Source organism: Capricornis sumatraensis, chromosome 5, assembly GCF_032405125.1.
Source record: "Capricornis sumatraensis isolate serow.1 chromosome 5, serow.2, whole genome shotgun sequence".
NCBI lineage: Eukaryota > Metazoa > Chordata > Mammalia > Artiodactyla > Bovidae > Capricornis > Capricornis sumatraensis.
The window spans coordinates 74,116,890-74,140,458 of NC_091073.1; the positions used below are offsets into that span (position 1 = coordinate 74,116,890).

The following is a 23,569-nucleotide window of genomic DNA, read 5'->3' on the forward strand; positions in this document are numbered from 1 at the left end:
GTTTATAAAGTTTTGGCACTTATAAGTGCTAAACTAAAATTTCTCCTAGTTGGGAGGTTTACTTAGGTAAAATATCTGATTAGTCTATTACGGTTATGTATAAATGAACTTCTACGCCCTTGCTTCCTATTTGATTGGCATGTAACTATTTTTAAGTCAACAAGTGTCTTTGAAACTGTCCCAGAAAGTACTGTGGAACTACCCTATATGTAAATTGCTGTGGTGCCATATGCTAAGGTTTTCTCTTTTTTCTCTGTCTTGAAGAGATGCTAATGTGAATGGAGAAGAGTGGAGTCTTAGTATAGCCATGTCTGCCCATTTTTTGTCTTGAACTTCCTAACTCATGTTGACTAATTAGAAATATGGCTACTTTATTGTTAAGGATTTGAAAAAGCTGAGAAAGAGTTAAGAATCTTTCTTCATTTTCTGTTATCATGCTCCCGCCCCCCCAACTTGGATATTTATATGATTGGAAAAGGCAATGGGAACCCACTCCAGTACACTTGCCTGGAAAATCCCATGGACGGAGGAGCCTGGTAGGCTGCAGTCCATGGGGTTGTGAAGAGTCAGACATGACTGAGCAACTTCACGTTCACTTTCATGCATTGGAGAAGGAAATGGCAACCCACTCCAGTGTTCTTGCCTGGAGAATCCCAGGGATGGGGCAGCCTGGTGGGCTGCTATCTATGGGGTCGTTATTTATCCTCAAACACTCAATAATCAGCTGACTAGGTCTAGGTATTAGTTTCTTATTATTTTTACTTGTTTAAGCAAACACTTTTTGTTCTATAGACTTAAGTCTTTCTTTGATGGAGTGTAATTTTCTTCTGTTACATCTTTGATTATTGGCACTGTTTTATATGCTACCCTTCTTCTGGAACACCCATTATTCTTATGTTGTATTTTTGTCAGTCTTCCATGTTCATCATATTCCCTTTGTTCATCTTTCCCCTTATTCTCCCCCCGCCCCCGCCGCCTACTGAGGAAGTTTTTAAAACATATACCTGATCTTATTTTTCATCACTGTTCACAATTTTCAAATTTTTTCACCTTAATACATTATGAATTTGGCTGCTGCATTTTCTGTTCTCTTATACAGCATTTTCCCCTTATTTTACCAGCTCCATTCCAATTTCCATGTCTCAGTCATTCCTCTTTTATCTTACATTACATTATTTCATTTTATTCAGAATTTTTTTTAACTTTAGAAGAGATGCAAACCAATTGTCTAAAGTTTATTACTGTTTCTCATTTGTGCTTGCTTTCTATATCTTCAGTGCTGTGTTATGGTTCTGAATTACATAACATTTTTATAACACCTGTCTTCATTTGTTGGTTTTTCCTCTTTAACTTATCCTTGGCCAAGGATATATATAATAGATATTCTAGTCTCTATAATCCGGTATGCTTACCTCTCAGTTGGGTTAGTGACTTTTCTCTGGCTCATCTGACTAGAGGCTGCTCATGTCCTCCTCTTAGACTCTAACAGAACATCTGATACATGGTGCATAGCATATTTTTGGGTGGGGGTTGTCTAAAAATAATCTAGCACAAGAAGGTATCCTGCTCATCACAGCTCTTCCCAACTCAGTCTTTGTAGTGCTGATTTTGCATCTCCAGACATAAACTCCCACTCCATGTGCTCTTCCATCCCCACTCATGTTATATTGCTAAGAATTTTAGCCCCAGCTTGGAGGTAGGAAGCCTGGACTTTCAATCAGTTGGACTAGGTGAGTAGAGTGATTGAGACTTTGTGCGGTCCTGGAGCCTCTTTCCTCCAACTGGTCCTTGAAAATCCTATGTTCCCCACACCCGCTGCTCCCTGGGAAGTCTAAGGAAATCTCTCAGAACTGTCTTGTAAGTCTTTGATATTTTGCTTCCAACAACTTCAATTTTTTATAGCGAAAAGTAAATCCTTTTTCACTGTGGTGGATCATTGACTAATATTCCTCGAGCACTTATATTTGTATCTGGGAAAGTGTTGGGTGTGTGTGTTTCAGTGGGAAGGAGGGAAAGGTCTGGTACAGTGTTGCTGGCTTTTGTCTCACCATGCTTGTAATGCTCCCTTACTTGTTTTAAGTGCTCAGTATACATTTGTTGAATGAATGAATAAATGATTAATTTTTCTTTGAGAATTTCAGAAACAACAGTGCTTAACCAATAATTATTATTTTAATACCCTTTCCCCAGTATTTTTCTAGTTAGGCATTTTGCAAATTATGTTCTGGGAGTATTGGTTCCGTAAAATACTCTGTGCAAAAAGGGTTCCATTGATAAATAATTTTGGGAAATGCTGCATACTAAATTTTTCTCATAGAAATTTGATCAGTATATAACTATATTAAGGGCCTCAAGAAGGCCTGGACTAACAAAACCTGTATAACTTTGTTTAATTCAGCATTTCCCAAACTTATTGGGTCATAGAAACCTGTTAATATCCAATAAAACATGCTTTGGGAAATTTTTACTCTGATTTTTATAGTTTTCACCTCACAGAGTTTAATGTAGACTTTTTCTACAAAGTAAACTTCAAATTTTTGAATTTGAATTGCTTTTCAATTATCTAAAGAGATGTAAATTGTGATGAATATGATTAGAATGTGCAGATTTAAGTCAGGAGTTACTACTTTTTTTCCTTTGATGTTTTGAACAAGATATGATCTCAGTGACCTTTTGAAAATGCTTCTTAACTTCAGGCATTACATTAGTATACGTAAGAAAAGGAGATAATATTTTACTGGTGCCGTAAGCTGAGAGAGCCCTGTACTGTATGATACGAAAGTATTTCTCTATTTCCCCTGAGCTCAGTGAAAGTTCAGTTGTTCTTATTCAGAATTTTAATATTGTATGTTACCCTAGAAAGTAATCCTATAGCAGTGCCTCTTTTCTCTCAAAATCATATAACTGGATAAAGTGGGAAAGGTGACTAATTTCAGTTTCAGCATTAAATCCTTTGTTGTATTCCTACTTTATTTGTCTTTATAGTAATATCTGGCTAAAACTGAAGTCATCTTTTGTTTTGACTTTTCACCATATGGGATTCAAATGTGTTTTACTAGTTTAACTGTTCACTGACTGGTTATGAAACCTACTTTTGTTTTGGTAAGAAATGCTTCTGTACTTGCTTTATCACTCCTCTCCATTCAAATATTTGTTTCCCTCACATCTTCTTTATAATTAGTAGTTTTGTTTTGCTTTGCTTTTTAAAATTAGAATTTGATTTGTTCCAATTTAGGGGGTTTTTCTAAAACAGAAAAGTTGTGTTTTAGAAGCTTTTGGAGGTGGGGGGAATTGGAGGGTGGTGATGAAAAGAGTTAATAGTAAATAAAAGCCCAGCAGGTTTTCAACTAGACAAGTTTTCCCACTGGTGTACTAAACCTGAAAGAGCCATGGATTTGTAGTGGGCTTGTCTAGCAAGTTCTGAGTTCCAATCTTGGATTTTCCCTACATGAAATTGTCATATTTGCTTGCTTCCTTCTGAATAAGACCACCATCTGTAGACATCTTCTTCTGGTTCCCTAAGAAGTCCTTTTTAAACTCAACCATTCCAAATACCTCTAGAATTAAAAGCGATAGCTAGAAATGTTACTTAAGCATTATACTATGAAAGCAGTGTGACCAAAAATATTCTTTCCAAGAATTTATCAAAAAATCTATATAAAAATTAATCAACTAGCCATTTATATTCACTGTAGTAAATGAAATTCTAACTTTTGTTTCATCTTAAACAGACAAACAGCAGAAAGGTGAATTTGCAATAGACGGCTACAATGTCAGGATGAATAACACTCTTAGGAAGGATGGAAAGAAAGATTGCTGTTTTGAAATCTCTGCTCCTGATAAGCGTATCTATCAGGTTGGAGTTTTTATGTTGCCTCGAAATTAAGTTGATAAGACTTCCTGTTTTCATTTTTGAAGACATTAACATTTTGTTAAAACAACTCTTCCTGACAGGTTAATAATGATAATAAAACACAGGGTTTTAAACATTAAAGATTCATATAAGAGGAAATAAATTTTTTAAAAAAATTCAGATTAGTTCAAGTGATATCTTCTTGAAAGAGAACAGGAGAATATGTAATTCATCAGTTACTTCACATGTTACATTTTATACCTATTTTAATGGAACTGAGTGATTTTTTAAAAGAATTACATGGCAGAAAGAGTGAAATTGTCAAAAGAAAAATATCAGAGTGTTAATGCATATTGTATTGCTTAGAGTTGTGGGGGAAAATGAAGGTAAAGACACATAATCAGCTCTGCAAGTCAAGAGCTATCAGCTAGCATCAATATGGAATGTATGTTTAATAACTTTTAAATATCTGAGATTGTAGTTGAAAGCCAGTTAATTAAGTTGTCAGTTAATGTGTTGGAATCTGACAAGAACATTTTTAAGAAAGCTGTACCCAGCAGTCTAAAGAAATTCATGGGTGTCTTCTAATTGTCAAGGGCAAATTTTGTTCATCAGTTCTGTCTTTGACATTGATGAAGAGAAGCAGCTTTTTTTCCTGCACAGCTGCCAGCTGCTGATCAGAGTTTCAAATCCATCATCCTCTGCTTCAATTACGTAAATTTGTCAAAATTAACTGTACATTATAAGAAGCATCCTTGCAAGAAAAGTAGTACTAGACATGAAAAGAATTACTAATGGTCTTATAGAAACAAAAAGGAGGCAACATACTTTTCATTACAGTGGTGATTTTTTTATTGCTATTGTTTGTTTTTCCTTAGTTTACTGCAGCTTCTCCCAAAGATGCCGAAGAATGGGTGCAGCAGCTGAACTTTGTGTTACAAGGTAAGAGCAACCCATTGAACAAGGTATCACAGTCTTTGAGTATTGAATAACTGAATAAGTTGGAGTTTCATATAAAGAATCTCATTGACTTCTGTGAGAAATGACTGGCAGAACATGACTGGTAATACATACCATTGACTTCAGATTAATAAAAGCATCTTTTCTGCAAGTACCATTTAGTAACTTTTAAATTCACGTGTTTATACATAAATCAATTTCTAAAATGTTCAAGTTAAGGATGTAACTAACATATATCAATATTGTGACTCTGTAGGGCTGCATTAATTTAGGTAATAAGGTTTGGAAAATCAGTTTTGCATTCTGTGAAGTTTTACTTCCTGAAACATGTTTTGTAGATATGGGGTCTGATGTTATTCCTGAGGATGATGAGGAAAGAGGAGAGGTGTACGATGATGTCGATCATCCTCTCCCAAGCAGTTCACCAACAAGGAGTCTGCCGATTGATGATGAAATTTATGAAGAACTTCCAGGTATTTATTTATGGTGATTCATTTAAGGATTTTAGGGCTTTTAAAAAAATGCCATATATCATCAAGTTGACAACTTGAGAAGAAAATGGTGAACTATTAATATTAAAAATGAGGACAAAGAAAATCTTCAAAACTCTATATTACAAAAGGTTCTGCTTGAAGTGTTTCAAGTGAGTGGATGTACATTTATGAAAAGTGAATGGAATGTTAAAATGAAACAGATACAGTCCTAATCTCATGGGACTTTTGGCTCATTAGCATTGTTTATGCTACATAATTTTTTAATTAAAAAATTGACTTGCCTTACAGTTTTTTCCAGCAACTCACACATCATTTTTTATTTATACATCTTGGAACTTCCATTAACCAGAAGTTCTATGCATACCCCATATGTCAACAACTTCTGCCTCATGTATTCCTCCTTGCTGTAGTGTGTTGCATTGTCTTGGAGGAATATTGTTGAACTGTAAACAAAGGCCTTTTGAGGCCTGAAGTTTTCTTACTTGATATTTTATCATTCTACATTTTCAGGCATGATTTAGTGTTTATATGCCTCAGTATCTGTTATGTAATATAGGTTTAATTGTCTTAATTTGACTTGCCGGTCTGATAGCCTCAAACAGAAAGATAGGCATATGGAACTTTAGATACTTAGAATATGAAAACACTTAGGGAATTATTGCATTACTAATTCTCTAGGTTGAAATGAGCCTTTTTCTGGTTATTAAAAAAATCAGCCATTGGAGAAGAAAAAGACATTATAAGCAATATAAGTGATATTTAACTGACATAGCATATAGAGAAGCTATTTTTCTTTAACTCAAACAATTTAACAACAGGATAAACTTTAAAAATACCTAAAATGTTCAAAATTAATATACAAATGTGATTTTCAATAACTAGCACATTGACTTCAGAGTCAAAAAGTTTAAGTTCTGCGTATACCATTTACTAACTCAGTGACCTTAAAAGTCAGTTTCTTCATCTATAAAATAAGGATAATTTCATGAGGGGCAATGATGGTAAACTAGGTCATGTACCTAAAAGCTCTCAGCACAGTGCTTGAGTCATAGCTTGCCCATAATATACTGTAACGTGATCATTATTGTTTTCATTATTATACCTGGTAAATTCTGCAAATGCTTATATGGAGTTACAATAATGGTTTTCTGACCAAGTAAGAATTAATGATGGTAATGGGATTATAAATCCAAGACACGACAAAAATTACCAAAATACGCATCTGTGTATTGTCTTTTACTGCCTTAGAAGAGGATGCTTAGTATAAAAGCATGATTCTGTGAGCAGTGGTAATTTGTAGATTTCTATTATTTTAATAGAACTACCTGTTTATAGCTCCTTCCTTTCTGATTTATTCCAAGGAAATGGCATCTGCCGTGGCATCAGCTATCCTCAAGTAGGAAAGAATATTTATTCTCTGACTACTCTTTTTTAGTCACACCATATCACTAATACTGTCATATTAGTCTTTAAAAGGTTCAGAAGAGCGAGTGAGAATGTGTACTGATGTAAAATGGAAGACTGTTGTACCTTTAAACATGATACTATTGTCATATATACTTCATTCTTTAAAACTCTGCAGTGAGTGGGTCTCATTACAAATGCCACAATGACTGTCAGTTAAGTTCTGGGTTTCTTCAAGTTGATATCCTCTCCCCACACTTCAAATAAAAAATTGGTCAGAAATAAAGGACACATATTTATAGCATTTTCATGCTAAAAAACCAAGGAAGATCACCTGTAAGTAGCTTGAAATCTTAAAAATATGAGACATCTTTTATTTTCCATCACTGCTGATGGTCTTCATCACATTTTTTTTTTTTTGGCCTGGAGCCACAGGATCATTGGAAATAACAGGTTACTTTTGAAGTAGTCTTACTTCTTGCTGTGGTACTGGAAGAAATGTAAGCTGCTCTAGGATTCAACGCCCCTGCCTGGGATCCCAGTGGCTGTACAAAGTGATTGAGTTTGATAGAGACTGCAGCTGTACCCCTGGGAAGAAGCTGGGGTAGGCAGCTGTGGAATGTCTAGTTCTTCCTTCTTCCCTAGTGTAACTGAGAGCCGCTTCAGTGTCCACACAGTTCAAGTTTGTCAAGCTTGAGCTAGCCATTACAGAGGGAATTTTTTTTTTTTAGTAAAAACCCTAAAGTTGGCTCTTAGAGTTTTCGTTGGATTAAATATCTAAAACTAGGGAGGTAACTTTTTTTTTCTTTCAAAAATGCTGTCTCTTTCAGGAGAAGAGTTAAGCTAATTGCTTTCACTTCTGTAAATTATGAATATAATTTTGAGAGGAGGTTAAAACAGTGGAAAAGCAGTGAGCATACTTACAAACTGTTAGTATTTTTCCAGCTCTGTACTAACAGCTGTATATATGTGAAATCTGACTGGTAAATTCCCAGAATTAATTAATACTACCATTTCAATGGGCTTCCCTGATAGCTCAGTTGATAAAGAATCCACCTGCAATGAAAGAGACCCTGGTTCCATTACTGGGTCAAGAAGATCTGGTGGAGAAGGGATAGGCTACCCACTCCAAATTTCTTGGGCTTCCTTTGTGGTTCATCTGTAAAGAATCTGCCTGCAATGCAGGAGACCTGGGTTCAGTCTCTGGTTTGGGAAGATCCCCTGGAGAAGGGAAAGGCTACCCACTCCAGCATTCTGCCCTGGAGAATTCCATGGACTGTATAGCCCATGGGGTCACAAAGAGTTGGACACAATTGAGTGACTTTCACTTTCTTTTCACCATTTCCACGTGATTTTCTGTCAATTACATATAGTTGAAAATTAATCCTCTTAGTTGAAAGATGAAGCATAAAATGTGTTTGGAGAAAAATCTAAGCACTCAACATGTTACTTTAAAGCATAGAGTCCTTTGAGAAAGTAAAACTCTTGCTCAAGTGTCTTTTTAAAATATGAAATAAACCTGCAGTGTTTAAGTCTCAAGAACCATAATAAGAAAACATGTTTAAAAATTGTATTGCAAAATATCCCTTGAAAAATGTTTATAATTTTATAGGAATGTAAATAGTTTCATTGTAATTGTTTTTTAGTTAGAATATTCTAACTTTATTACAGCAGCTTTTGTTTAATTTCTTGTTCATTAAATTTTAACTAACTTCACAAAAGAATAACAATAAATTTGTAAGTTTTTTTTGCATTTAGGGTATTTATACATATGTAGACAAGAGTTGAGACAATGCCATTTCTGGGGAATATTAAAGACATTTGGCTTTTCTTTAAATATCCTAATGCTTTGACATCATTTATGTCTTAGTACCTATTAGCATAGGCCAGTCATGTTAACTATGTGATGATACTACAATAGCATCTTTGTATTTGCAAAGTTATTATTTGATCAAAGTGTATTAAACTGTTTCATAAGACAGGAATGAGTTCATTTGGCTTAGCACAAATTCCAGAAGTTATTGTTCATTTTTTCATTAGAAATATAGGAGAATGCTTTTGTTTTAATTTGAATCTCGAAAGGGGAAAACAATACTTGGGAAGGTCGTGCAGAAATCAACCCAGTTTGCTCTTCTCCTCTAGTAACCATGTCATCAGATTTTTTTTTTCTGTAACCATCAAGACATTCTGCAGAAACAGAACAACAAAAAGACTTTTAAAGATGTAGACTCAATAGAATCAGCTAGTAACAGGAATGATAACTGCTTGTTAGCCTATTAAATCTGTAGATTTCAGGGGAATTGCATTTGAAATTCTTCTGGCAAGTGAACTGGAGGAGAGAGGGTAGCATAAAATAGGAAGATAAATTTCTAATCCCATTAACCTATTTAAGAAAAAACTTCATTCATTTTTTTAATATTGTAATGATAGATTGAACTATCCAAGCCAGAAAAGGGTGTTTTTATTCTTTAGTCATTCAATTACATTTTAAATTTATTCAGTCCCAACTATCTGCATCTAAAATGGAATATAAAGTGAAATACAGCTATAAATTCTTCCCCATGAAGCTAATGTATATACATAAAAAAGAAGTGTTTGAGTATTTAAATTTGAAGGAATCGCCAGCAAATGAAATGAGAGGCAATTAATTACAACCTATCCCCCCCAAATACATTTTAGCTTTCTTTTCTTGCTGAGTAATTATTACTCATATTACCAAGTTAATAAGGTTATAGAGGACCTTAGAGTCTCTGGTATTAACATCATTCCTGATTTCACCAAACAATTTTTTCTTATTCCTTTGGAATGCAATGGAAAGATGCCAGTTGACTTTCATAGAATCACATATATTCAGCATTTTAATATCATTAGTCCAGACAGCCTGTTGGCATTCTTTTTCCTTAAACTATGGTACTGAATTACAAAGTATGGTGATATGATGTCCTGTTACATGATATGATAGATAACTAAAGTCAAATTTTGTAGTTGTTTAAGCTCTGAACTCTACTGAGAGGCTTATCTGAAGTTATAGAATATAAGGAAAATATCCGTAAATTAAGGCCACTGCACACATCTAATTGTATTTTTATCTTTGCTGAATATAAATGTGACTTTAGGATTCTTCATGTTGCCTATTTCATAATACAGCATGAAGCTGGGATATAATTTTGTCTGTCATGTTGCTTTTCTCTACTTTGCCATTGGCATTGCAAACAAATTCTTTTCATTACAAGAGATGCTTTAAAACATATTAAAACCCCAAATATCTGGGTGCATGCAAAACATATATTTCTAATTGTAGAGAAATAAATTAATCTATTTTTTGCAACTTGGCACTTCATCTGTGGTTCTCAACCAGGGGAGACTTTGACCCCATGGGTGCATTTAATGATTGAATTCTTGGAGGCGTTTTTGGTTGCCACAACTAGGGTGTGTGTGTGTGTGTGTGTGTGTGTGTGTGTGTGTGTGTGTGTTACAGGCATCTAGTGGGTAGGTGCCAGGGATGCTTCTTAACATCCTACAAAGCACAGGACAGCCATCCTCCACAACAAAGAATTATCTGACCCAAAATGTCAATACTGCCGAGGTTGAAAAACTCTGTTACAAGGGTATAATAGATGGCTTTTGGTTTATCGCCTTTTTATCTATGTCTCATGAGTTGTAAAAACCCATCACCCATGCTTCACATGAGTTTATTTTTATGGACAAAACACAGGTTTTCTTATAAAAGTAAAACTAGGATTACATAGAATGGTTCTAGGTTATAAAGGATCAGCTGGACTTGTCTGTTAACAGTTTTCATCAAGGGACTGAATTGTCTTCAAGATTCTCAGTCTTAGAAAAATGAGAACACCATGAAGGATTAAAAAAAAAAGGAAGCATTTTTCTCTGTTATCATGAACTGCGGTCTGTGACAGGAGAGTCTTTTTTGATATTGTAAATATGTATCTTTCTTGTATAGACACTTGTCTTATCCTGTTCTGATAGGGTTATTATCATTTGAGGCTGAAGTGAAAGACCTGTGGGCAAAGGATTGCATCTTTTTGAACGGAGTCAGGCCACTTGGGAGAAGGCAGGGCTAAGCAATTCCAAGGCCACCTGGAATTTGACAGGTGGCTTTAAGAGGAGAGGAAGTCCAATAATGGGATTTCTCTCCCTTTTGGGGCCTGGACTTTGAGGAGATTAATGGGCTTGAGATGGCAGGAAGAATGTTCACTGCTCCTGGAGGCCATCAGGGAGTTACTGAGGCAGCCGTGCTGAGGGAATCAGGGAGATGCACTCACCTGAGGGTGAGTCACACCATGCTGCGTCAGGTGGTTCTTTATTATTCTCTGCAAATTTCCCTTAATTTTTAAATCTTTGCTTACAGACAGTATATGCTCACTGGAAAAACCTTAAATATTTCTGATGGGCATAAAGTTAGTAAGTAGAAATCATTCACCTTCTGCCCTAAGTACACATTGTTAACAGCTTGATACAAATCTTTTGTCTTTTATTTTTTAGCCCATTTATAAATATACAATGCTTACGTTTAAAAAAAAGAGACCCTTCTTTTATTCATTTTCTTCTGCCTTTGCTTTTAATTGCTTTCCTTTCATTTTCTTCTTGCTTCCTCATTACTTTCTTCCTTTTCTCATTCTTTTATTTTCCTGCCTTCCCTTTTGGGTTTACATTTTTTCCTTTTTGCTTTATTTCTTTCTTTCCATAAATATCCTTGAGCTCCTGTTTTGTGGCAGGTACTGGACCTAGGTCCTCGAAATCCCTATGCATTCTTACACAGGCCTTAAATGGGTGCAGCTACACCTTCCCATTCTAGCCCAAGCCCCTTGACATATGACTATACCCTAATTCCCCATGTTTATTTATATCATATACATACATATTTATATGAATTTCTCCAGGCAAGAATACTGGAGTGGGTTGCCATTCCCTTCTCCAGGTGATCTATCCAACTCAGGGATTGAACCTGGGTCTCCTGCATTGCAGGCAGGTTGTTTACCATTTGAGTCACCAGGGAAACCCTGTGTATATATACGTATATATACTATTCAAGTCTCATGAGCTAGTTGTCTTTGCTTTTCTGATATATGAATCCTGCCTTCCAGCAGTGTCAAAACTATCGTGACACCTTCTCTTAAGGCATCCTTCACTTCCCCTCTTCCTCTCCATCTATCTCTTATCTGCTGGCTCCACTCCTTGCCCCATTCACACAGAATATCTTTCTCTGTATCTGTGAAAAGTAAATTGTTGTGGTTGAGCAAGGACTTTGGAGGACACACATTGATTTGAATCCTGGCTCTGCTCCTTGCTATGAACTTCAGCCAAAATAAAAGTGAACAGAGGTAAGGTGGAGAGTCCAGGAAACAACAGTGAACATAGCAATAGGTAAAATGTATCAGCAATGTTAATTAACTCTTATTTTTAAATGAATGTGTATTTTAATTTAAAATGAGTTAAAACTAAATTTAGCTTGCAATTATCTGGGGCAAGGTAGAGATGTGAGGTAGTGAAAGTGTGCGAGTGTGTTAGTCGCTCAGTCGTGTCTGACTCTTTGAGACCCCGTGGACTGTAGGCCACCAGGCTCCTCTGTCCATGGAATTCTCTAGGCAAGTATACTGGAGTGGGTTGCCATTCCCTTCTCCAGGGATGTTCCTGATCCAGGGGTTGAACCCGAGTCTCCCACATTGCAGGCAGATTCTTTACTATCTGAGCCACCAGGGAAGCCTAGGAATACTGGAGTGAGCCTATCCTTTCTCCAGGGGATCTTCCTGACACAGGAATTGGACTGGGGTCTCCTGGATTTCAGGTGGATTCTTTACCAGCTGAGCTACCAGGGAAGCCTAGGAATACAATCTTAGGGTTCCCAAAGCAACAGAAGGGCAATAAAAGGTGATCCCAGAAAAACATTTTAATTCAGAAGAAGGCAGGAAAAAAAAAGGAGCAAAGAGAAAATATAAAAATTTAAAAAATTATATATTTTATAAAATATAAAAAACCCAAATACAAGAATAATTATAATAAAAGTGTAGGTTGAGTAAACTAATCTATTAAAAGAAATTATCATATCAAATTAAAAAAAAAATAAAGCAGCATTTTTAGAGAAGATATTCCTGAAACAAACCATGTAAAATTTTCAGAGTAAGGGAATGAAAGTGAATATACCAGATAATCCTAGTCAAAGAAAGCTACTACAGTAGTGTTAACATCAGATAATATAGAATGTAAGCCATAAAGCAGTGTTGCTGCTGCTGCTGCTGCTAAGTCGCTTCAGTCGTGTCCGACCCTGTGCGATCCCATAGATGGCAGCCCACCAGGCTCCCCCGTCCCTGGGATTCTCCAGGCAAGAATACTGGAGCGGGTTGCCATTTCCTTCTCCAATGGATGAAAGTGAAAAGTGAAAGTGAAGCAATGTTAGGACTGCAAATGTCAGTGTATAATAATAGTAAAAGAAGATAAAGTTTAAATGCATCTCTAACTACATAACTTTGAAATCTATAAATAAAAAAATTACTTGACAAATCCTAAATGACTGTGGGAGATTTTAACTTACCACTCTTAGAAACTGGTAGACCAAGGAGGCAGAAAGTTAGTAACTATATGGAAGATTTGAATAAAAAAATATTTTGATTGACTTATCTATCTACAAAGATGTATGTTCTTTTCAGTGCATATAGAATATTCACAGAAATTGACCATAGTATATAAGTTCATAGTTGAAATCTCAAGAAATTTCAATGAATCTGTATCATATAGACTGTGTTCTTTAACTACAATGAAATTGAATTAGATACTAAAAAGGTAGTTTAAAATACCCAAGCTTCTGTGTTTGGAGGTAAAAAAATAAATTTCTGAATAGCTCTTGAGTTAAAAGAGAGAATCACAGAGGAAATTACAAAATATATAGTTCAGAAAGATAATGAAAACAGTACAGATAAAAACTTGTGGCATGGTGCTTTAAAACATATTTGGAGGGATATGATGAGGAGTAAGACAAATGAGAGGATTAATCCCTAGTGAACTGGAGATGAGAGAATAATTTGAAAAACAAAGAATATAAAATGAATCATTTAAAACTATTAATATTAAAGAAATAAAGGAAGGAATAGAAACTTTAACAAGAGAAGACCCTATTTAAAAAGATCAGATTTCTTTTTTAAAGAACCAAATAGAATTAGTAGAAATTCTTGATGTTTTAGAATATTTAACAACCAAATTTTCAGACTCATTTATTTATATTTCCATTGCCTAGGGAACTATACACACATAAGTGTATTTCTCCATGGACACATATCTGTAGAGACAGTCTGTTGCAGGAGAGCATCAGACTTCACTACTTTTGCAGATAGGTCAGCTGGGAAAATCAACTTCCTAAGAGTCCTCAGCTGCTTAGTTTAAAGCAATGATTAATAAGTATGGACAGGTTCAACAAAATGTCAGTAGTAAATATAAGCACTCTTCATATCTGGCCTCACAGGTTCTGCAGTTGAGCAATGCAAGGCCTTTAACAAAGCAGGGGGAAAAAATCCAGTCTTGAGTTTATTAAGGTGAAGTGAAATTTGACCTTGATTTTGTTTCAAATACAACAGTCCTCTATAGATTTTTTCCTCCTTTTTTAGAACTTCACTAGAATTCTTACCAAGAAATGACAACTCCTTATACCTATTTATCTATTAACCCATTTATCCCCTATTATAGGAGTTGAGATGAGGCAGAAAACTTTTCTCATAGATGAATAAGAAAATGCATTTGCAGAGTGGTATTGTGGAGCTCTTGCTGGAACTGGATCCCAAGTCTCCTGCCTCCTAGTCTAGTATATTTTGTTATCTACCAGATGCAGAGTGGATAGTGAGATGGTGAACACCCCATCCTCAAATATGTGGTGATTTAATCAGAGAAATGGGTATATGAATATTTAACTATAAAAAAAACAAAAAAGCTAAACATATATAGATAGAAAGATCTATCAACATTACCTGTCTGTCCATCTATCTACATCTACCCACCCCATACTCCAGCAATCCCAGAGTACGAATAGTATTGCTGTTTTCCTTCGCCACATTTTTCCTAGCCACATGTAGAACGTTTGTAGTCCCCCATCAGAAACAATGAAAATATTAATTTGTTAATTCTGTATATTCCTTACACCAGTATACAGTATTGGTTTATATAGTATTTTCTCTAAACTTGTTTAGGTGAATTATTTGTAGTTATTCCATTACAAACAATTAAAATACGCTTGAAGGTTATGTCTACTTATTGGACACAGTACAGTATTTTTATAAGTTTAGAATGGTATGTTACTAAACACAGTATAGTATTATCATGTCCTCCACCTTTCTGAGCATTAATACTTTTATCAGGAATATCTCATTTGCTATTAGGAGACAATGTATGTAAAAGAATTCAAAACCTCCTTTTTAAGCTAATTAATACTTTTTTCATTTAGTGAAGAAAATATTTTTCAAAAAACAGATTTCAGAAATTTTTAAAGTCATATATTTCCACTGTTTCAAAATGTTGAATAGCTCTTCACTTCCTGTAGGATAGATAAGGCCCAAGCTCCATACCTGAACATTCAAAGGTCTTCTACAGGCTCACTGGAACATTCTAGGTCAGCCTCTATTACACTGCACCAACTCTCCTATTCAACAGACAACTTACTATTCATTCTCCCAAAGATCCGCTACTTTTCCAGCCTCTTGTTTCTTATACTTCATCTGTATGGGTGCAGATCTTCATCTTAGTTCAGTTTCTAACTAGTTCCTGCCACATTCCAGGTCCATGTCAAATCCTGTCTCCCTAGAAAGCCTCTTCTGTCCATCTCAGCCTGAAGTTACCTCTGCTTCCCTGAATTGCTGTAGCACCATACATTTGAAAATTAATGACATAAAACTCTGTGACAGTTGTGTTAGTTCAGTTCAGTACAGTCGCTCAGTCGTGTCCAACTCTTTGCGACCCCATGGATCACAGCACGCCAGGCCTCCCTGTCCATCACCAACTCCCGGAGTTTACCCAGAGTTGTTATCTACTGTTCTGTAAATCTTATATTCATATTTTACTTTTCATGGGATTATTTATTTGGCAAACAAGCAAATGGATGGATCGTTACAACTTAACCTTTACAAACTCCTCGAGGGCAGGGATCAAATCTCATGTTTCTTGACATCCCCCGGAGTACTTAGGCCAGTGTTTTCCTCATTCAAAGTCAATAAATAATACCTGAATAATGTAGTCTTCAGTTAGAGGGGCCCACTAGTTAAAGTCAGAGAAATTCTTTTTCTAAGATGATTCTTTTCCTAATAACACCAATGACTATAGAATCCTAAAAGAGTGATTGTACTTGGAATCCTATCAGTGGTATCTTGAAGTATGACCAATCTTCCAAAGCCTCATTAAAATCTAACGTTACTTTTCCAGTGAACATGGTCTCAAATAAATAAACTTGTGAAATATAATACATTGAGTGATGAAAAGCTCTAATATCATCCATCTTCTGTGCCATTAAAGATAGATCATCTACTGTGAGCCACAGGATCAACTTGAGTTACCAGTTCCCTATGGTAGGTTAGTCATTTTAAGCAAGACATTTCCCAGGAAATGACATTCTCCTTTGCTTGCACTCATTCATTAAAGGCCACAGGTAAAGTAAGTCTAAAGAGCACAGAATCATAACTATGAATTTTTTTTTTTAAAGCTGACATCCACAAGGACAAAAAGCTGGTAACCAGAGTAACTGATGAAAAAATGAGGAGCTTCATGTTCAAAAATAATGTCAGATCTGGAAAGTTGCACAAGCAGCTTAAAGGATGGGAGAACAGAAGTTAAGAATTAATGACTAGGCAGATGCTTGGGGAAAGTGTTTAAAAATTGTCTTTCAAGCCCCTACTTGGATTCAGTGGTATTTGGAGGAGTCACTGATCTAGGACAGAGGAAGGCTGTGGTCAGGATTCAGCTTGCTCACTTCTAGTCCCAGCTGTGACTTATATTACCCTTGTTTCCTTCTCTATTCCACACCCTTTCCTTCAATTAAGCAAGCTCCTTTCCTCAGCCCACTGTTTACATGTCCTGCTCCTGATTTCACATTGCCTATTACACTCTCTCATACACCAGATAACCTCATTTCACTTCCCTGGGCAGCTTATGTTTTCTTTCACAAATTACCTTACATATCAGTTCTTCCTGGAAACCTAGCTTGATTACATGGGTCAAGGTGAAGGTCATCTATACTCACAATAAAACATTATCTCTCCCTATATGGCTTAAGACATAACTGTAAGACAGTATCCCCCAAGCATGTAGATATACATGTGTAGACACTTTAAAATATGTGCATTTTTAGCCTACTTGTTTATTTAATATTTCTTGGGAGCCCAGCATTAATTTGGGGGTATTCTGAAGCTTTCAAATCATTTAAATTTTTAATGAAAGAACTAAAAAGGGTGAAGAAAATGCTACATGAAATGAGGAAAAACACCCCCAACTTTCATGTAAGCTAGTCATTATTCTTTCAAGAAATTATTAATTATTTATACATCAGATATTAATTAAGCAGCTGTTATATGTCAGGCACTGTGCTTGGCACTGGGGAGTGCCGTGTTGACTAATATAACTCAGAGTTTGTTAAATAGAAATATAAAATATAGCTAATATTCAATAATGGAGAAGACAATGGCACCCCACTCCAGTAGTCTTGCCTGGAAAATCCCATGGACAGAGGAGCCTGGAAGGCTGCAGTCCATGGGGTCGCTAAAAGTAGGACACGACTGAGCGACTTCCCTTTCATTTTTCACTTCCGTGCATTGGAGAAGGAAACGCAACCCACTTCAGTGTTCTTGCCTGGAGAATCCCAGGGACGGGGGAGCCTGGTGGGCTGCCGTCTATGGGGTCGCACAGAGTCGGACATGACTGAAGTGACTTAGCAATATTCAATAAAGACTAATTTTGAAAAGTAATCAGAGACTAAAAAGAGACTGATGAGAAGCAAAGATCAAAGTCTATGCCAATAGAAGAAATATCAGAAAAGACCCACCCCTTTATTCATTGCTGTCAAACTCAAGGAGCAAAATGTGGTTTGAACACCATCTAAAGAACATTCTGAAAATGAAAGTAAAATGATTACGGTAAGGGAGACCGTAAACAGACTCTTAAAAAACATTCAGGTGGGTAACTTGGTTTATTTGGAGGAGGACAGATTATAGTATATTCACGTCATAGGGAAAGAGGAGAATTTATATTCATGAAAGTATTTAGAAAGAGGTAACAAGGAAAAAAAAAAACAACTTTAACAACAATTGCCAAGTTCCCCCAGCATTTAAACTTTTTTTTTTTAAACACACAAAAAAAGACTTTTCAAAGGAAGTGGTAGAAGAAACTCCACTGCTTGAGACATTAAAAACCAGATGGTCCAAAGCCCTGGAAAATATTCACGCGGGATTAATCCTTCACTGGGTGAAAGCAAAGGAACCCGACCACTGCAGTTTGTGTTTTGAATCTCTAGTTTAGCAGCGCTAGGAGAATAAAGATTTACTTTTCTTTGAACTTCTCCTTAATTTCTTAGCTCTCCTCTGTGCTCTCGCAGCACTCTTTGTTGACTTGTGTTAGAGCCGGCAACACCAGGATTGCCTGTTTACTCGGGCGTCTTTTCTGCTAACTTCAAGTGTTGCGAGCTTATCGACTTTTCTTCCTGCCCCTGCAGGAATGCCCTGTGCTCTGGGTTGTGGAAATGTTCCTACACAATGGTTTTGCAGAGCTCCAGGAGTTTCACAGTTTTTATGTTAAATTTCTTGGCTTGAAAATACTACTTGAGGATAATATATGTTTGGATCTCAGATTGTACAGGCTGTGAGGTTTGATTTCTCACAGGAAACCCTCTGCCTCCCCCTCTGACCACTGCCATCCAGTAACCTGGGAAGAAAAAAAAACTTCCTTGTGGCTTCTCCAAGCTGGTGGAGGTCTTGCTTCCAGCTCCTTGCTTTCCACAGGCCCTAGGCCATGTCTCCTGAATCTGTGAAGTGCTTAAAACTTTCAGCCTCCACTGCACCCTGTAGAGGGTCAGTATTCCCCTTTGACCAATTGGGAGAGACAGGTCTGTTTCAGCCTGGTTGGCCATGTTGTTAGAGGATGAATTCTCAGATATAAGTAATCAGTTACTCCAAAACCACTACAGTAGAGACTTGGGTTAATTTTAAGTGTTTGACTTATCAACTAATTCAGGTCAAATAAACAAAAATCTGAATATATGCTATAGGCAAGATTCCATGCTGGAGTCTAATATCCTGCCTTCTGGGCTTTATACTCAATTATTTCTTGACAAGAAATTTTGTTGAATATATGACAGAAGAGATTTTTAAATGGCTGCTGAATCTGTGAAGTTAATGATCCTATTCTTATTTAGGGAAAAAATGACGATTGTATATGTGGAGAAGTACTCAAGGTAGAGATCCATCAAGATCCAAATGTAGACTTTGGTTTTATAAGCCAACAATAATACATATTTGCATTTGAGGTCATGTCAAGTGAGGTTAATGTGGTTATAAGAGGGTATGACTTAAAAATGGGGTTGGCATTCCAATCAAATGAAGCCTTTCTAATTTAAATAATGTATTTTATTCCCTGTGCCGATCAATCATTTTCTCTCCCAGAAAGTCAAACCAGTTTTTGCACTATTGATTTACAAAACTTACATGACATAAACATTATGTGACAGAAGTTGTTTGTTATTAAGAGAGAGGATATCACCTCACAGTAACTTGTCATCTGGAAATAGGGAGAATCACACAAAGTAATTTTATTTGTATCATGGCTTTTTCACTGTTGGCTATATTTGTGACAGCTGATTTCATATTAAATATTAACAGTATTTTGTTTATGCTTGAATGTGCTACAGTAGGATGTAGATTTTACTCAGAACCTTTCTGGTTAGAAAGTGTATCATTACAATAAATGATACACTTGCAAGCCAGTTATAAAGACAATAAATGCTATGTATCTAAGAAAATTGAGCTACCACGTTGGTGTCAAAATTTTGAAGTTTTATTGCTCCCTTGAATCCTATAAAGTTATTGTTTTTGGAGATCAGAAGTGATAAATTATTGGAAATTTCATTTGGTACCAAACTAATGGAGACAATTGTTACCAACAGATATGGGTTTAGGAAATCATGGATATTAATTTAAATTGTGTGATTATAATGAATGAGCTATGGAAATAGCTAATTGGTTGCTGGAAAGAGTTGTTGGGCTTTAGATATAGGAAGCAAATTGGAGTTTATATTCCTCATTTTCAAGAACACCAATAAAAAATTGGTATTTGTTTATTTACATCTCTTGCAGAGGCATAAAAAGTCTTATTTACACATTTTTATGTAATTTTAGTGACATATATTTTTAAAAAACCTAACTGAACTGAGTTGCATCTCCTACATTTGTGAAGTATGTCTAGGATTTGTTTTGTTTTGATACTACTTTTCGATGTATGAATACACCCATGAGACAGGCTCCTGCTGAATTTTTGGTCACTGTGTCATCAGTGCTATGAGTGCACATTGTCAGTTGTTTAAACATTATTGAATCCACTGTGGTCTGGCAAGAAGCATCTGGGAGCCAGACTTTTCCTGTGGACACATGCCAAGTAGTGTATTGTATTTCCTCACTGAAGGGAACTATATTGAGATAATTTTTCTTCTTGAATTTTTTTGATTCAGAAATTATTTTCAAAGCTAAGGGAGGATCATATGATAAAATTGTTTATAACTACCTGAATTCTATAATAGCTGATTGAGAATTACTTCTGTTTATTTAGAGTAGATGTAAACAAATCATTTAATTAAGCTTCATTTAGATAGTTAACATTATTCTCCTAATTAGACCATTCAGGAAAGTTCACATGTCATTTCATGTAGTCTCTCTTTAAATCAATGATTTACTCTTAAGGAAGCACAATAGACATTGAGTGACCCTTTAAGTACTATAGTTGAGTATGCCATTAAATTTACATGTTTGATTGCATTATTTAATTAGAAATAAACCCTAAATTGGATTATTAATGTATACAATTACAGCATAACATCAGTCTTAACTAAAAATCACCAGGGAAAGTTTATAAAATGTCACGTTTAACTTAAAAAAAATCTAAGTAGTTGCAGATTGGGAATGAGAAAACAAGAATACTTTGTCATACTGGAGAATAGGCCAGGAGTTAGTCTTGGAGCACTGACACTGCCTAGGCCCCTATAGTGACAGGGATTTGTCTTTTCAGAATGGATATAGTTACTCCGACTGCTATGCTGGGATGCTGTTGGGTGAGACCTTAAAAGAGTAAGATCTGGTTTGTCTGCCAAGTACATTAAAAACACCCTGACTCTTGTTCACAAGAGCAGACATCTTGTTTATGCTGACTTAAGTTTGCAGTCTCAATAAGAGACACTTTGCAAATGAGAGTTCATTCATACCTTTAGGAGGCCCAGACTGAGCAAGTGTGTTGTTTTTTTAAGCTCTACTTTTTATTCTTACGTACTTTGAGGAACACCAAATACTATCAATATTTTGCAGTAATGAACATCAAGACCTCCATCACTTGAACTTTGAGTGCCTCTCCTCTCTTTCCCCTGCAGGTTCTACCTTGCTTCTTCTGGCAACTCCTCTCTATAGAAATATCCTAGTTCTAGAAGATATCTTCTTTTCTAGACCCTGTAACATATTTTATCATAAATTTGTGTGTCCAAAAAAACCTCTGACCTCAGAATTGAAAATGCTTCAAAAACATAATTCTGAATGTCTGTGCACAGCCCCTCATGGGTACATGAAAATTTGTATTTTGAGAGTGTCATTCTGTCTGTACTATGTAAAGTGCTTTAATTTGATGCATTTTTCATGCATTATCACAGTCAGATCTGGTGAGGAGCTATAGCTATCTTATTCAGGATTAATCAATCTTCTTGGGCTCCTGGCTAGGACGGAAGCGACTCTCGGCTCTGCTTGCTTCAGGGGTTAGCCTTATTCTGTTTTTTCATCATATTCAGTCTCTGAGAGGGAGGTGATGGGAAATGATTTTTCCATTTGCAAGCTCCCTTCCAACTGAAAGAAAAATGTAGGGGGCAAATGCTAAGCTTTTCACTTTCTGTGGCCATTGCAAACATGACTCTTCTCCTGTTTTTCAGCAGTGTACACTATTTTTCAAGGAAACTATTTTTTTTTTTAGGATGTCAGACTTAGCCAAGTTATTTTGTCATTGAAGTAAACATATATGTCTGTATGACATCATAAATATTAACTTTCTCAGAAGTTGCATGTTATGGCAGTATGTTAAAGTGCTATTTAACAAATACAGAAAGAAGTGATCTATGCAAGGTCTTCGTTCAATGAGAAGAAAAAGTGTGCTTTTTCTCATTCAGGGTGCTTCTGAACTTGGGCTCTGGAGGAAGACGCCCTGGATCCAAAGTGTCATCCTGACACTAATTCTTTTTTTAATTTTTTTTTAAAGTTTTTAATTCAGTTCAGTTCAGTCACTCAGTCGTGTCTGACTCTTTGTGACCCCATGGACTGCAGTACGCCAGGCTTCCCTGTCCATTACCAAGTGCCAGAGCTTACTCAAACTCCTGTCCATTTAGTTGGTGATGGCCATCCAACGATCTCATCCTCTGTCGTCTTCTTCTCCCGCCTTCAATCTTTCCCATTATCAAGGTCTTTTCAAATGAGTCAGTTCTTCACATCAGGTGGCCAAAGTATTGGAGTTTCAGTCCTTCCAATGAATATTCAGGATTGATTTCCTCTGGGATGGACTGGTTAGATCTCCTTGCAGTCCAAGGGACTCTCAAGAGTCTTCTCCAACACCACAGTTCAAAAGCATCAATTCTTCGGCGCTCAGCTTTCTTTATAGTCCAACTCTCATATCCATACATGACTACTGGAAAAACCAAAGCTTTGCCTAGATGGACCTTTGTTGGCAAAGTAATATCTCTGCGTTTTAATATGCTGTCTAGGTTTGTCATAACTTTTCTTCCAAGGAGCAAGTGGCTTTTAATTTCATGGCTGCAGTCACCATTTGCAATGATTTTGGAGCCCCCAAAATAAAGTCTGTCACTGTTTCCATTGTTTCCCCATCTATTTGCCATGAAGTGATGGGACCAGATGCCATGATCTTAGTTTTCTGACAATATTGCTTCTGTCATTTATTTTTTTGGCCACAAGGCATATGGGATCCCAGCTTCCTGACCAGGGATCAAACCCCATCTCCCTGCATTGGAAAGTGAAGTCTTAACCACTGGACCACCAGGGAAATTCCCTGATGCAACTTCTTATAGCTGTGCTATGCTGTGCAAATTAACTTAAATATTTCTATGACTGTGTTTTTTCATCTGAAATGGGAATAACAGCAATACTTTCCTCACAGGGGTTTGAGGATTAGTGGGATTTCTGTGTATAGCGTCATGGCTAGCATGGTGCTTCATCCACAGTAAATTCTTAGATTTGTATTATAATCATTGTTATTAAATATCAGTATGCAATGAGTATTGGTCACTTCAGCTTTTCATTCTCACAATACTTATTAAAGTATATTTTATATTTGTATTTTCCAGATTGAAAATTGAGGCTCAGAGTTTAATTAGCTTGTCTCAGTTTATATAGCTGGTGAAAGAGGAGAATATAACCCTCTGGAATATGAATTTTATTTGCATTCTGTAGTTCCATTGTATCTTTTGGGATTAATATGGGGTTAATTTCTGATTCCATTATAATTCATTTTATTAATTATATTATTATTTAGTGAAATATGCCTATATTTAGAAGTTTAAAAGGCAAGGGTTATTTGAAGACAAATGATGAGGGGGATTGAGGATGGGTCTCTTCCTCCCCTCTCT

General features: G+C 36.0%; 1 protein-coding gene across 1 annotated transcript in view; it reads left to right on the plus strand.

Moving 5' to 3' along the window:
- The window catches only part of SKAP2 (src kinase associated phosphoprotein 2), a 168,450-nt gene that overhangs the window by 107,916 nt on the left and 36,965 nt on the right, over positions 1 to 23,569 (plus strand). The window contains exons 7-9 of the mRNA XM_068972697.1: positions 3,732 to 3,856; positions 4,732 to 4,795; positions 5,152 to 5,286. Of these exons, the coding sequence (XP_068828798.1) occupies positions 3,732 to 3,856; positions 4,732 to 4,795; positions 5,152 to 5,286 (324 nt within the window). The remainder of the gene's footprint in view (positions 1 to 3,731; positions 3,857 to 4,731; positions 4,796 to 5,151; positions 5,287 to 23,569) is intronic.